Source organism: Medicago truncatula, chromosome 7 (genome assembly GCF_003473485.1).
Source record: "Medicago truncatula cultivar Jemalong A17 chromosome 7, MtrunA17r5.0-ANR, whole genome shotgun sequence".
Taxonomy (NCBI): Eukaryota; Viridiplantae; Streptophyta; class Magnoliopsida; order Fabales; family Fabaceae; genus Medicago; species Medicago truncatula.
The window spans coordinates 30383090-30394958 of record NC_053048.1 but is presented as its reverse complement, the minus strand read 5'-3'; the positions used below and the strand labels follow the sequence as shown (position 1 = coordinate 30394958).

Below are 11869 nucleotides of genomic sequence, written 5' to 3'. Positions count from 1 at the left end.
ATAAAAATTCATATTAAATTCATGTTTTGTTAAAATATTCAATTTTTTTTGGGAGAGACTCTTAAATTATTATGTATTTTTCTGAAAATTTTTATTCAAAAATATAATTTCTACATATGAGTTTATTTTAAAGGAGGGACCAGAAGTGAAGATGGAAAAGTTTATATGGACTAAAATTGAAGGAAAATTTTAGAGGGACTAAAACAAAAAGTTGACATATTTATAGGGACAAAAAAAATTTTAACCTTTTTTTTTTTAAGAGAAGTATGTTTGATTAATAAGAAATTAATTGATGAAAAGAAGTAATTGATTTTTGGATAGAAAAAAATGCTCTTAAGCGATTTTCTTTTTGGCAGCGAAAACCCTCTATTCTCTGCCTTTCTCTATCGCGCCGCCCCTAACCCTTTCATCCAAATTCTCCACCATGTAACTCCGGTAGGTGGTGGTGCGACGGGTTCTTGCTCCGCACCATCCTTTGTTCCGTTGGAGCCGCCGCATATCTCCTTTCTTGGGTCGATTTCTGTTCTTCCGACGGCGGTTGTTTCTAGAGGTTGTAGCTTCTGACGTAGGGTGTTATAACGGGGTGGGTGTGTTGTTTCTCCGTCGTCGTTACGTCTGCGTTTCAAAACCGGGTCTGTTTCCACGAAGATTCGGCGGTGTCGTTTTAAAACGCGTTCTCTGTGTTCGCGTGCTGCTGCTCATAAAGTGGGTGGTTCTTGATTCAAAGGGTTTCTGAAAAATCTGGTTTCGATCTTGGTCTGGTATTATAAAATCATTGTCTCCGTCGTGGTGGTTAGGTTCTGTTCTGTTCAACGTTGTTGGGGTCGATGTCGTGTGTTTGTTTCGGTGGTTTGGTACCCTCAGCGTTGTATTGCTCCTCCAAGATCATAGACATTCTTCGTAACAGGTCTTCTAGTCTAGAAATGGTCATGCACTTGTTGTCCGTTGTTGCTGCGAATGGTGGGTGCGGGTGTTACCGTGTTGGCGGTGCTCGTGGTGCTCAGACCCATTGATGACCATCCCTCGATCTGGCTTCAATTGGATTTGAATTGATTTCTATTGGATTTGGCTAGAAATGGTCGTGAAGCTTTCCGTCGCAGCATAGGGGTTGTAGGTGTGTGGTTCTGAATCCGTGTTGGTGGTAGAATCTCTCACCTTCACTAAGTTTGACTCTATATAACTTGGATGCGGTTTCAAAATCCTCATCGGTCTGTTTGATGTTGGACTGTTTGGCTCGAAAGAGATGTTAGGCTTGTTGCTGTCGCAAGGAGTTGTTGGTTCTTGGATTCATTTCGTGTTGACGGTTTGTCCATACACCGCCTGTTAGACATATCCACTAGTGTTGTTTTTATTTTTGTATCACCTGTTTGGGTTGACATACACTTTGTGTGGATTGATTGGGTTAGGTTTATTCCCCCCGGTTCTTTTTTGTATTTATTTTTTCCTTTTTTTTAATAATATATATGAGTACCTGACATAGATCGGAATCTATAGGACATTCCATCTTTTGGACTGTTTTCTATTCCTTTTTTATGTCACTGGACTCTTGGTTTATCAAAAAAATTAATAAGAAATTAATTCGTACTTGGATAATGTATTCCATTGTATTTATTTATTTATTTTTTCGGTATTTGAAGTCGAATATCAATATCTTTAATACCAAAAGATTAATGTGGAATTTCTTTAACAGAGTGGTACTCGATAATGTATTCCCTTAAAACACTTATTGAAAAAAATTAAAATTGCATATTTCTTCTTGGGAAAAAATTATATTGAAAAGACAAATTTCCAATACAATAATTCTCTACATTTGGTTTATTAGCAGAGTCTAGAAGCAATATGTTATGTTAACCTTTGTCTTAAAATAGTTTTAGAGAAAGATTTTATGAGAGAAAGAAAAGTATAAATATTAAGGGAAATGCTAACTTGTATTTGAGGTATAAGTTAAGTCAAATGTAAAAGTTTTTGTTAAAAATTGTGCATTTAAGTCTTAAAAGTTTTAAAAATTATATTTTCAATATAAAACATATTTTTTAATACTATTTTAAGCTTTTTAACTTTTGCCCTAACGACATAAGTTAACATGATCCAAATATTAAGATTATTCAAGAAAAGCCATTCTCAGCCTCCAATGGCAATAGTCTAACGTGCTCCCACCTATACATATGAATACAATTAATACTCCTCTTTCTTTATATCTAAACACCTTTTTATTAAAGGCAAATAATACTTATATATAGAGACGGAGGGAGTAATTGTTGGTTTGAGCACCCTTGATTTTGATTCAATTGTTTAGTTAGTTTTCTACATATTGCTGTTGTAACTTCTTACATCACTTTTTTTTGAAGGATTCTTACATCATTTATGGTCCACTATCTTGATACGGACGGCATCATCATTTTTTCCTTTATTTTAGAATACGGATTATTCTCACCACATGTGTAAATATCCTCTCCATTCATAAAGAGCACTGATATTTTTACAATATTCCTTTATAACAATTTTTAAGACATTTTTATTTTTCTCTTTTTATTGATAAAAACAATAAAAAGAAAAAGAAAGTGAGATAATAAGAATATAATGTTAGCATGAGTGAGAAAATTGTCACAAAATTATTACAAAATTGTTGTACAAATATCATTTCTCATTTATAAACATATATGTTTCTTCCATTTAGAAAGATAAGGATAAAAAATTTAAAAAAATTAAAAAATAATTAATTATGGTGAAACCTATTTAATCGTAAGATCTAATGTCGTTTTTTCTTTTTATGATAAAGAGAACTTATTTAATGGAAAATGATTGATAAACCACTCATATTTTCATACCACCTATACACCCCCATATATTTGAGAGGAGAGAGATGGATGAAAAGGAAGAGAGACAAAGTGTTTGTGAGGTCTAGGGCACATGTCACATGTTTATGTGGAGATTTGAGTGTGTATGTTACCTATGGATGTGCATGTATCGGTCACCACTCTTATTTAATAATGGTGTGTGTATGTGATCTTGAAAATTGTCTAAAAATAGATAGCAAATAGCACTTTTCTATCTATGTACACATTAATAAATCAATATTTGCAACTTTTTCTTTATCTTTCATACACCAAGTCAACAAGCACCAACGCGTATAGATTGAAAATTACAAACCTAACATTCCAAACTCTATAAAAGGCCATAAAACCTTAGGACTCAAACAACAAAACAAATATTTTACCAGTTATCAAAGTCATAGAAAATTTAAGTGTTGCAATGGCTACAAATCAGGAACATGTGAAGCTTTTGGGAGCTACAGGAAGCCCATTTGTGTGCAGGGTACAGATTGCTCTCAAGTTGAAGGGAATTGAATATGAATTTGTTGAAGAAAATTTAGCCACCAAGAGTGAACAACTTCTCAAATACAATCCAGTTCATAAGAAGGTTCCAGTTTTTGTTCACAATGAGAAACCTATATCAGAATCCCTTGTGATTCTTGAGTACATTGATGAGGTTTGGAAGCAAAACCCTATTTTGCCTTCTGATCCACACCAAAGAGCCTTGGCTCGATTTTGGTCAAAATTCATCGATGACAAGGTAACTTCCTCTTTAAGATTTTTTATTCTTATCAATTATATCAATACTTTGGTAATTATTTTACATTTACATTAATTCACTAATGTAAAGAGCGAAAAAATGAGTAATAATATACTAAATACTTCAATTTGTGAATTCTTCAGATTGTGTCCACGTCATTTAAATCCGTTTTTTCGCTTGATGAGAAAGAGCGCGAGAAGAATATTGAAGAAGCAACCGAGGCTCTTCACTTTCTTGAGAATGAGCTGAAGGACAAGTACTTTGGAGGAGAAGAGTTTAACTTTGTCGATATTGCTGCTGTTTTCGTAGCATTTTGGGTCCCTCTAGTTCAAGACATAACCGAGCTGCAATTGTTCACAGCTGAAAAGTTCCCAAAGCTTTACAATTGGAGTCAAGAATTTCTTGACCATCCTGTTGTGAAGGAAACTCTTCCTCCTAGAGAGCCTCTTTTCGCCTTTTTTAAAGGTCGTTATGAGAGCCTTCTTGCGGCTTCAAAATAGATCAATGCACTGCTGATATAGAGTGCCGAAAGTCAGAATTTATGTTTATGAATTATTATCTGTCATTGAGTTTTTGTTGTTAGGATTTCATTTCTAAATAATGTTTTTGTAATGTGAGATTTCTCCATGTGAAATCTAAGAATATTGTTGTCATTTTTCATACTTCAATTAATAATGAGAAGGGTGTTTTTTTTATCCTAAATAATGGTTATGAATCTTGATACGTAGCTACAACCTTACATTGAGTCAATTTTAATGATTATGAAACATAAAAAGATTAACAAAGAAGAGTTATAGCCTTATAGGGAGCACATTAGTCTTGCACATAGTAATGTTAACAAGAAGGATAACAAATGATTAATCATTGTTAGTTTGAATAGGGAGCACATTAAGCATCGAAAACCAGACATGCATTCAATCTGAAGCGTCAATGCCATATATAGTTCATAAGCAACATAATTTCATGAAGAATATTGATGTATAAACTAGAGTTACTTACATTGTCATCAATGAACTTGGTCCAGAAACGAGCCAGGGCTCTTTGATAAGAATCATTCGGCAAGATAGGTTTTCGTTTCCAAGTCTCATCAATGTACTCAAGAATCACACGAGACTTCGATACGGGCTTTCACTTGTGAACAAAAACAGGAACCATCCTGTAAACTGGATTGTATTTTAGAGCAATTTGAACTCTAATGACAAATGGGCTTCCCACAGACAGAACGTAAAAGCTTCACTACTTCCTCAGATGCAGCCATCACTCCACAGCCTTGCAATACTCTCTTCTTAACTTTAACAACTAATATATGAATCATAGTTCTAAATTATAGCCCGCAATATAAAAGTTTTAGAGGTCTCTGCAATCGTATTTAAAACATAATTTAGACTGCATCAACAGCATTTATCAGCATTTTGCCACAATATCAAAGTTCCAAGTGCAACTCCAATTTAAAACCATAATTGAATGTCTTTGTTTTATAGATCCAAGAAAAGTAATGGTCAAATGCACATCTAAAGGTTTTTAAGTTTTTCGTTTTTTCCAAAGTGATCTTTTAAGTTTCAAAAGTCTCAAACAAGTCCTTTTAGTTTTTGAATCGTTTCAAACAAGTCCTATTGTAGATAGCATAGTTGGTAATTGCTTCCTTGAACTCATCTTTGATACCAAATCTGGCTCCTAACACCCACTTCAAATTAGTCATCTTTTTAGGCATGGCAGATGGTGGATAATGCTCTTTGTTGCTATCATCTGAATCATCACCATCATCCTCTAAAAGGACTTGTTTGAAACGATTCAAAAACTAAAATGACTTGTTTTGAACTTTTGAAACTTAAAGGACCACTTTGAGAAAAACGAAAAACTTAAAGGACTTTTAGATGCATTTGACCAAAAGTAATTTAACTGACAAGTTTCCTATTATGTGAATCCACTGGGTTGCAATGCTGAATGTCTTGAAAAAAGAACCATCTTCTAGCATCAACAAAGATATAAGCTGCCATAATTCGGGATTAAAGACTACTGACTATGAGTTAGCCAAAAGGACCATCATTGAACCTAAGAAGTGGGATGACTATGTTACTATTAAAAGTAGAGACTCATTACTTCTATAAGATTGATGACTTATTAGTTTGTTATGAATTAATTAAAATATCTAGAATAATCTTGCATATTCCTGCACTTTCTTTATTACAATCATCTATGAAATTAGTCAATTCTCTTCTTTATCTGTAAATTCTAAGAGTGTGATCCCTACTTAAATTGGATCGTATCAGTCTTGTTGCGATCCGAGATTTAAGTCAATTGGCGAGTTTGTTGCTCAAGAAACCAGTGTCATTAAAGAGATCAAGACAATATATTGGTTACATAACTTGGGGAAGGGGAAACTTTTTATTGAATAAATAGACAATGATGCCCATCAGACCATTCCTGATATTTTATGAGTGGTAGACAAAACGTGAGAGAAAGAACATTTTACATAATACATTAGTAGTTAATAATTTATTTTATAAATGATGAATGAGACGTGGGTTAGTTATAGAGGTTGGCATCACAACTATTTTGGTATCCAAAATCACTATAATATAATGTTTTGAAATCTCATTTATGACACCCCAAAATATCTTGTGTCTAACGTAAATCCTATATATTATTAACAATGATGAATATTTTTTATGTTTATGGATTTTATTTTCAATTTAAAATAGATGATTGTTCTTTTAAAAAAATTGTGTTATTATTTTACTAGAATCGTAATTTTATTTGAGAGTCGAGCCTCCATTTTCATAGAAACGTCCCTAATCTAAGTGTTCCCACTTGATTCAATTATTATTTTGTTAGTTTTATATATATATATATATATATATATATATATATATATATATATATATATATATATTGCTGTTGTAACCTCTTACATCACTTATTCTCCATTATCTTGATAAGGAAGGCATCATCATTTTCCCTTTTATTTTAGTGTACGGATTATTCTCACCTCATGTGTATATCTATATTGAAAATTACTAAATTAACATTCCAAACTCTATAAAAGGCCACAAAACCTTAGGACTCAAACATCAAAACAAATTATTATACCAATTATCAAAGTCATAGAAAATTTAAGTGTTGCAATGGCTACAAATCAGGAACATGTGAAACTTTTGGGAGCTACTGGAAGCCCATTTGTGTGCAGGGTACAGATTGCTCTAAAGTTGAAGGGAATTGAATATGAATTTCTTGAAGAAAATTTGGCCACAAAGAGTGAACTTCTTCTTAAATATAATCCAGTTCATAAGAAGGTTCCAGTTTTTGTTCACAATGATAAGCCCATTTCAGAATCTCTTGTGATTCTTGAGTACATTGATGAGGTTTGGAAGCAAAACCCCATTTTGCCAACTGATCCACACCAAAGAGCCTTGGCTCGATTTTGGTCGAAATTCATCGATGACAAGGTAACTTCTTCTTTTAGTATTTTTTTTAGTATATGTACTTCCTATAACACGTTGTCTTCGTGTTGCGATCCTTAATATTGCGTAGAATCGCGGTTAGATATAACTGATGCAACCATTATGTCACAAGCTAGATAGCTGTCGCAAGTCTTTATTTAAACCGTTGCTCCCTATTGTTGTTTCTTTTTAATTGTCGTGTTCATAGAAAATTATTCATTTTTATCTATTTTTGGTTATTACGTCGATAAGAAGGTAAGAATATATTTAAAATTTTCTTATTAATCAAAACCATTTCTTAGTTTGTGAAAAACTTAGCTTTAAAACATGTATATAACATTGGGGAGTAAGTGTTTGTATTTTGTGATGGTTATTTAAGTTTTCTAGCATAAGTACTAATCAAATGTTTCAATTTGTGAATTGATCAGATTGTGTCCGCATCATCCAAATCCGTTTTTACACTTGATGAGAAAGAGCGCGAGAAGAATGTCGAAGAAACAACTGAGGCTCTTCAGTTTCTTCAGAATGAGCTGAAGGGTAAGTACTTTGGAGGAGAAGAGTTTAACTTTGTGGATATTGCTGCTGTTTTCGTAGCATTCTGGATCCCTCTAGTTCAAGACATAATAGGGTTGCAATTGTTCACAGCTGAAAAGTTTCCAAAGCTTTACAATTGGAGTCAAGAATTTCTTGACCATCCTGTTGTGAAGGAAACTATTCCTCCAAGAGAGCCTCTTTTCGCCTTTTTTAAAGGTCGCTATGAGAGCCTTCTTGCTGCTTCAAAATAGATCAATGTACTGCTGATATAGAATATCGAGAGTCAGAATTTTATGTTTATGAATTCTTATCTGTTATTGAGTTCTTGTTGTTAGGATTTCATTTCTGAATAATATTTTATAATGTGAGATTTCTCCATGTGAAATCTAAGGATATTGTTGTCATAGCTCTGATTTTGCAATGCTTGTAATCAACTTTTGTTTCGGATAACAAAGATATGTAAATTCTTTTGTAATCTGATTTTTTATATGCAAAATTTGTCCTAACCCTAAATCCAAATTAACTTGTTCCCCTGTATGAAACTAGGCTACATGATTTACATATTATATCTGTAAAATATGTGAAATCCGTGTAAGCTCTCTGTGCGTCTATAATGAGATCACACAACTTGTATTTATAATGGTTTTACAATAAGTGCATTGAATGCTTAATTAGTAAGCACTAGCCTAGGAAGTTAAATACTCTAGGAGTTATACAATCAATCTAGGAAGTTGTATAATCAAAGGAATATCTAAAGATTCTTAACTTTAACAATATCCACTATATTCTTCATAATCAAGCGAATGTTTCAACTAATGGAAGGTAGTGACTGATTTTAGTCTTATTAACTATGATCAGAAATCAAAATATGTTAAAGAGTCTCACAACGGATAAGAGATGGTCTAACAATCTGTTTATAAGTGGGGGAAATCCTCACCTCACAAGCCGGTTTTGTGAGGTTGTGTTAGGCCCATCGACAATTTCTACTCTACGATGGTATCAGAGCCTATCCAAGACCTACCATTGGGATTCCACATTGCCATGCTTCAGGCCTATTGGGTCCAATCATGAGGGGATGTGTTGGAAATTCTTCCTTTATTGCAATCCGTCCCTAGTTGCCTAATTGCGACATTTGAGTTGCCCCTTCACGAGGAAACATTGAACTCAACTGAAAACCAAAAACCTTTTTTTTTTTTTTAAACTTGCAACAGTCTTTCATTGATTAAAATAGTGAGTGACAATAATACTTCAGGATCTTTATTACACATGAGAAATCATAGATTATATTCCATTTGAAATGAAATTCAAACAACTAATAACTCTATTTTGATGCAGCAGCAAGGCTTTCAGCGCGAGCTTTGAAATATGCAAATTGTTGATCTTTTGAAGGCATAATTTCCTTGACTATTGGATGGTTGTTAAATTCTTTACTCCATTTGTATAGCTTTGGAAATTTCTCCCTTGTGAACAACTGCAACTCTGCTACTTCTTGGAATAAAGGGATGAAGAGAGCGGCAATATCCACAAAGCCGATTTCTTGTCCTCCAAAGAATTTGTCCTTTAACTCATTCTCAAGAAACTGTAGAGCCTTCAATAGTTCTTCACTAGCTTTCTCGCGTTCTTTCTTATCAGGCATAAAAACCGACATCCATGCAGCAGCCACACACTGATTTCACAAATTAAATTAATATACATCAGAAAATAATTAGAAAGATATAAAACATGATACTAACACTTACATATGACAGATGTCATAATAGACACTGGCATGTGACGAACACCAGACATGCCTTCAATCAGAAGCGTCGATGCTTTATAGTTCATAAGCAACATAATTTCATGAAGAGACTAGAGTTACTTACCTTGTCATCAATGAACTTAGACCAGAAACGAGCCAAGGCTCTTTGATAAGGATCAGAAGGCAAGATAGGATTTTGTTTCCAAGTCTCATCGATGTACTCAAGAATCACACGAGACTCTGAGATGGGATTTCCATTATGAACAAAAACAGGAACCATCCTGTAAACTGGATTGTATTTGAGAAGCGTTTCACTCAAGTTACCCAATTTTTCTTCCGAATATTTGTATTCAATACCCTTCAATTCCAAGGCAATTTGAACTCGAATAACAAATGGGCTTCCCACAGAACCTAAAAGCTTCACTTCTTCCTCAGATGCAGCCATCACACCATAGCCTTGCAACACTCTCTTGACTTTCGCAACTAATGTATGAATCATAGTTAAAAAAAAATCAGCCCGAAATATAAAAGTTTTAGAGGTCTCCGCGACTTTTATTTTAATTACGATTGAGACCGCGTCAGTCTCGTTTATCTGTATATTTTAACATCATAATAGAATGTGTGTCTTATAGATACAAGAAGAGTAATTTAACTGACAAATATTCTAATCTTTCCAAAAGAACAAAAACAAAGTATAACGTGAGATGTGAGAGTCTGAATATGAGTCCAAGGATAAAGTAACAATAAAGGAAAATTAATAAAACAATGATTCTCTTCACAGTAACGAGATATGAGTCGTAATTTGGTGCAAGAAAAGAACAAGATTCATAAAATAAGAGGGATAAAAATAACAAATAAAATTAAAGAAATTTTTGGTTATGTCAATTACTTGAAGTGCACGTATAATGTCTAAGTGCACCTTGTAAGAGTATAAACATGCAAAAGAGAGTAAAAAAAAGCCAAAAACTCAACATAATTTTTTTTGACAATGAAAAATAGTACTTTAATAAAATGCTTCCTTAGTTGTATCCAAATAATGTTGGTTTGTTACACTGATTATCCAAAAAGAATAAAAAATGCTTAAAAAAACTTGTTATATTTTTTTCAAATAATGTTTGTTCTGTACTATTATTCTGTCATAAGGTACTCCAAGATTTTAGAAGGATGCTGCAGAGACATTGAGGCATGGTTACTTAGTTTTGGCGGGGAACAAATGAAAAGAAGCGCAAAATTCATTCGATAAATTGGGGCGAGCGAAAAACAAAGGACGACTCGGATTTAGTGTCAGATTTTTTTTTATTATTATTTTGTCGGCTACAATCAACCGTAGGTTTTGGTCTTATTAAAATATAATAATGTTGTGGTCCATTTGTTGATGCTTAGGTCCGATAAACATGATCAATTGATAATGAATGTAGCTGCTGTATTTTATTTCTTTTATTATAAAGAAAATGAATATCTAATAGATTCATTAGTTGTGTGCTTATAATTGTATGCATAATAGAAAATGATAATACCATTAAAATGCTTGATAATATATGTTCACTTGCGAAATGTAGGACTATAGATAAAGGATAAATATGCTGTATCAAAAAACTAGAATAAATGATAAATGATTACATTATAGAATCATTTTTTGAGGGAACATTATAGAATCATATTTCCTTTACTAACCTACTAAACATTAGGACAACGACACATGAACCCAGCAATACATTTTGGTAATTCAGACTTGTTTCTACATAAAAGAGATGGACAATCACTGTCCTGAGTGCACTTGTGAAAGAATTCAAAAAAGTTTCCACTTACAACAAGAGTTATATGAATAAATAGGATCATAGCATATAAAAACTTGTGAATTGTACCCATATTTTATTTCTTCTCATTTTTATGTAATCAATGGAATATTATTTCATCATTTTATAATATAAAACAATTAAAGCTCAATCCAAATCCTTTATAAAATTAGAATATAAAATGTCTCTTAAGTATATCCATGTGTGTATTTGTCCTTTGATCACTCAATCGATCCCTTGACTTCTCTTTTTGTTTTATTTTTTAAAAAAGTATTGATCTTTGAACTTTAGTAAGGATCTCGTATTAAAATATTTTTTTGTCATTAAAGGTCATTTTTATTCATTTTGTCATTATTTTATCCATTTTTTTAGCCTTTCGTGGTAGAAAAGGCAAAATCCCAAAAGAGGGTAATGGTTTAGAAGGATCATGAAGTTAGTCATGGTAATAATTTAAACAATAACACAAGAACCACGTAGGTCAAACATGATATGTCAAGAACCCGAGAGATATGGTTTTCTTACATCAGAACAAACTGATGCATTGTTTATGGAGCAAGATGAGCCTCTGACTTACCAATACTAGTCCTGAATCTGAGAAGTGGCTTGAAGTCATGAAATCTGAACAAAATGAATGATGTGTCGTAGAGACCAAATTGAAAGTAAATAATATGGAAAAGCAACCAGTTTGGTCCCTGTATGTGCAGCTCGATGTCATAATGGTTCATGACTTAGGATCGTGTGATGTGGTATTATGGACTAAATTGAAATAAGATGATCTCCAACGTCTT

At 33.0% G+C, this 11869-nt stretch overlaps 3 protein-coding genes across 4 annotated transcripts; 2 read left to right on the top strand and 1 right to left on the bottom strand.

The window, feature by feature from the left end:
• Positions 1-3178: 3178 nt before the first annotated feature.
• LOC11409419 (probable glutathione S-transferase) lies at positions 3179-4274 on the top strand. The gene is made up of 2 exons (XM_003623154.4): positions 3179-3573; positions 3717-4274. The coding sequence occupies exons 1-2, from the start codon at positions 3253-3255 to the stop codon at positions 4071-4073; spliced, it is 678 nt and encodes a 225-aa protein (XP_003623202.3). The 5' UTR covers positions 3179-3252; the 3' UTR covers positions 4074-4274.
• Positions 4275-6607: 2333 nt separating this feature from the next.
• On the top strand, positions 6608-8053 carry LOC11426305 (probable glutathione S-transferase). The gene is made up of 2 exons (XM_039827545.1): positions 6608-7019; positions 7442-8053. Exons 1-2 carry the CDS (start codon positions 6699-6701, stop codon positions 7796-7798), a joined length of 678 nt encoding a protein of 225 aa, XP_039683479.1. The 5' UTR covers positions 6608-6698; the 3' UTR covers positions 7799-8053.
• Positions 8054-8731: 678 nt separating this feature from the next.
• Positions 8732-11193, bottom strand: LOC11426304 (probable glutathione S-transferase). Of its 2 annotated transcripts, XM_039827544.1 has the most exons (3): positions 10960-11193; positions 9410-9768; positions 8732-9213 (listed from the first exon to the last, which is right to left on the bottom strand). In XM_039827544.1, the coding sequence occupies exons 2-3, from the start codon at positions 9728-9730 to the stop codon at positions 8869-8871; spliced, it is 666 nt and encodes a 221-aa protein (XP_039683478.1). In that variant the 5' UTR covers positions 9731-9768; positions 10960-11193; the 3' UTR covers positions 8732-8868. The 2 variants fall into 2 exon arrangements, with proteins under 2 accessions (XP_039683478.1, XP_003623199.1); XM_003623151.4 differs by lacking the exon at positions 10960-11193 and having other exon boundaries at positions 9410-9965.
• Positions 11194-11869: the final 676 nt, after the last annotated feature.

Coding starts and splice junctions, on each gene's coding strand:
- LOC11409419 (XM_003623154.4), top strand. CDS start 3,253: ATGGCTACAAATCAGGAACATGTGAAGCTTTTGGGAGCTACAGGAAGC. Junction 3,574..3,716: donor CAAAATTCATCGATGACAAG/GTAACTTCCTCT, acceptor TGAATTCTTCAG/ATTGTGTCCACGTCATTTAA.
- LOC11426304 (XM_003623151.4), bottom strand. CDS start 9,784: ATGATTCATACATTAGTTGCGAAAGTCAAGAGAGTGTTGCAAGGCTAT. Junction 9,214..9,409: donor CTAAGTTCATTGATGACAAG/GTAAGTAACTCT, acceptor TTGTGAAATCAG/TGTGTGGCTGCTGCATGGAT.
- LOC11426305 (XM_039827545.1), top strand. CDS start 6,699: ATGGCTACAAATCAGGAACATGTGAAACTTTTGGGAGCTACTGGAAGC. Junction 7,020..7,441: donor CGAAATTCATCGATGACAAG/GTAACTTCTTCT, acceptor TGAATTGATCAG/ATTGTGTCCGCATCATCCAA.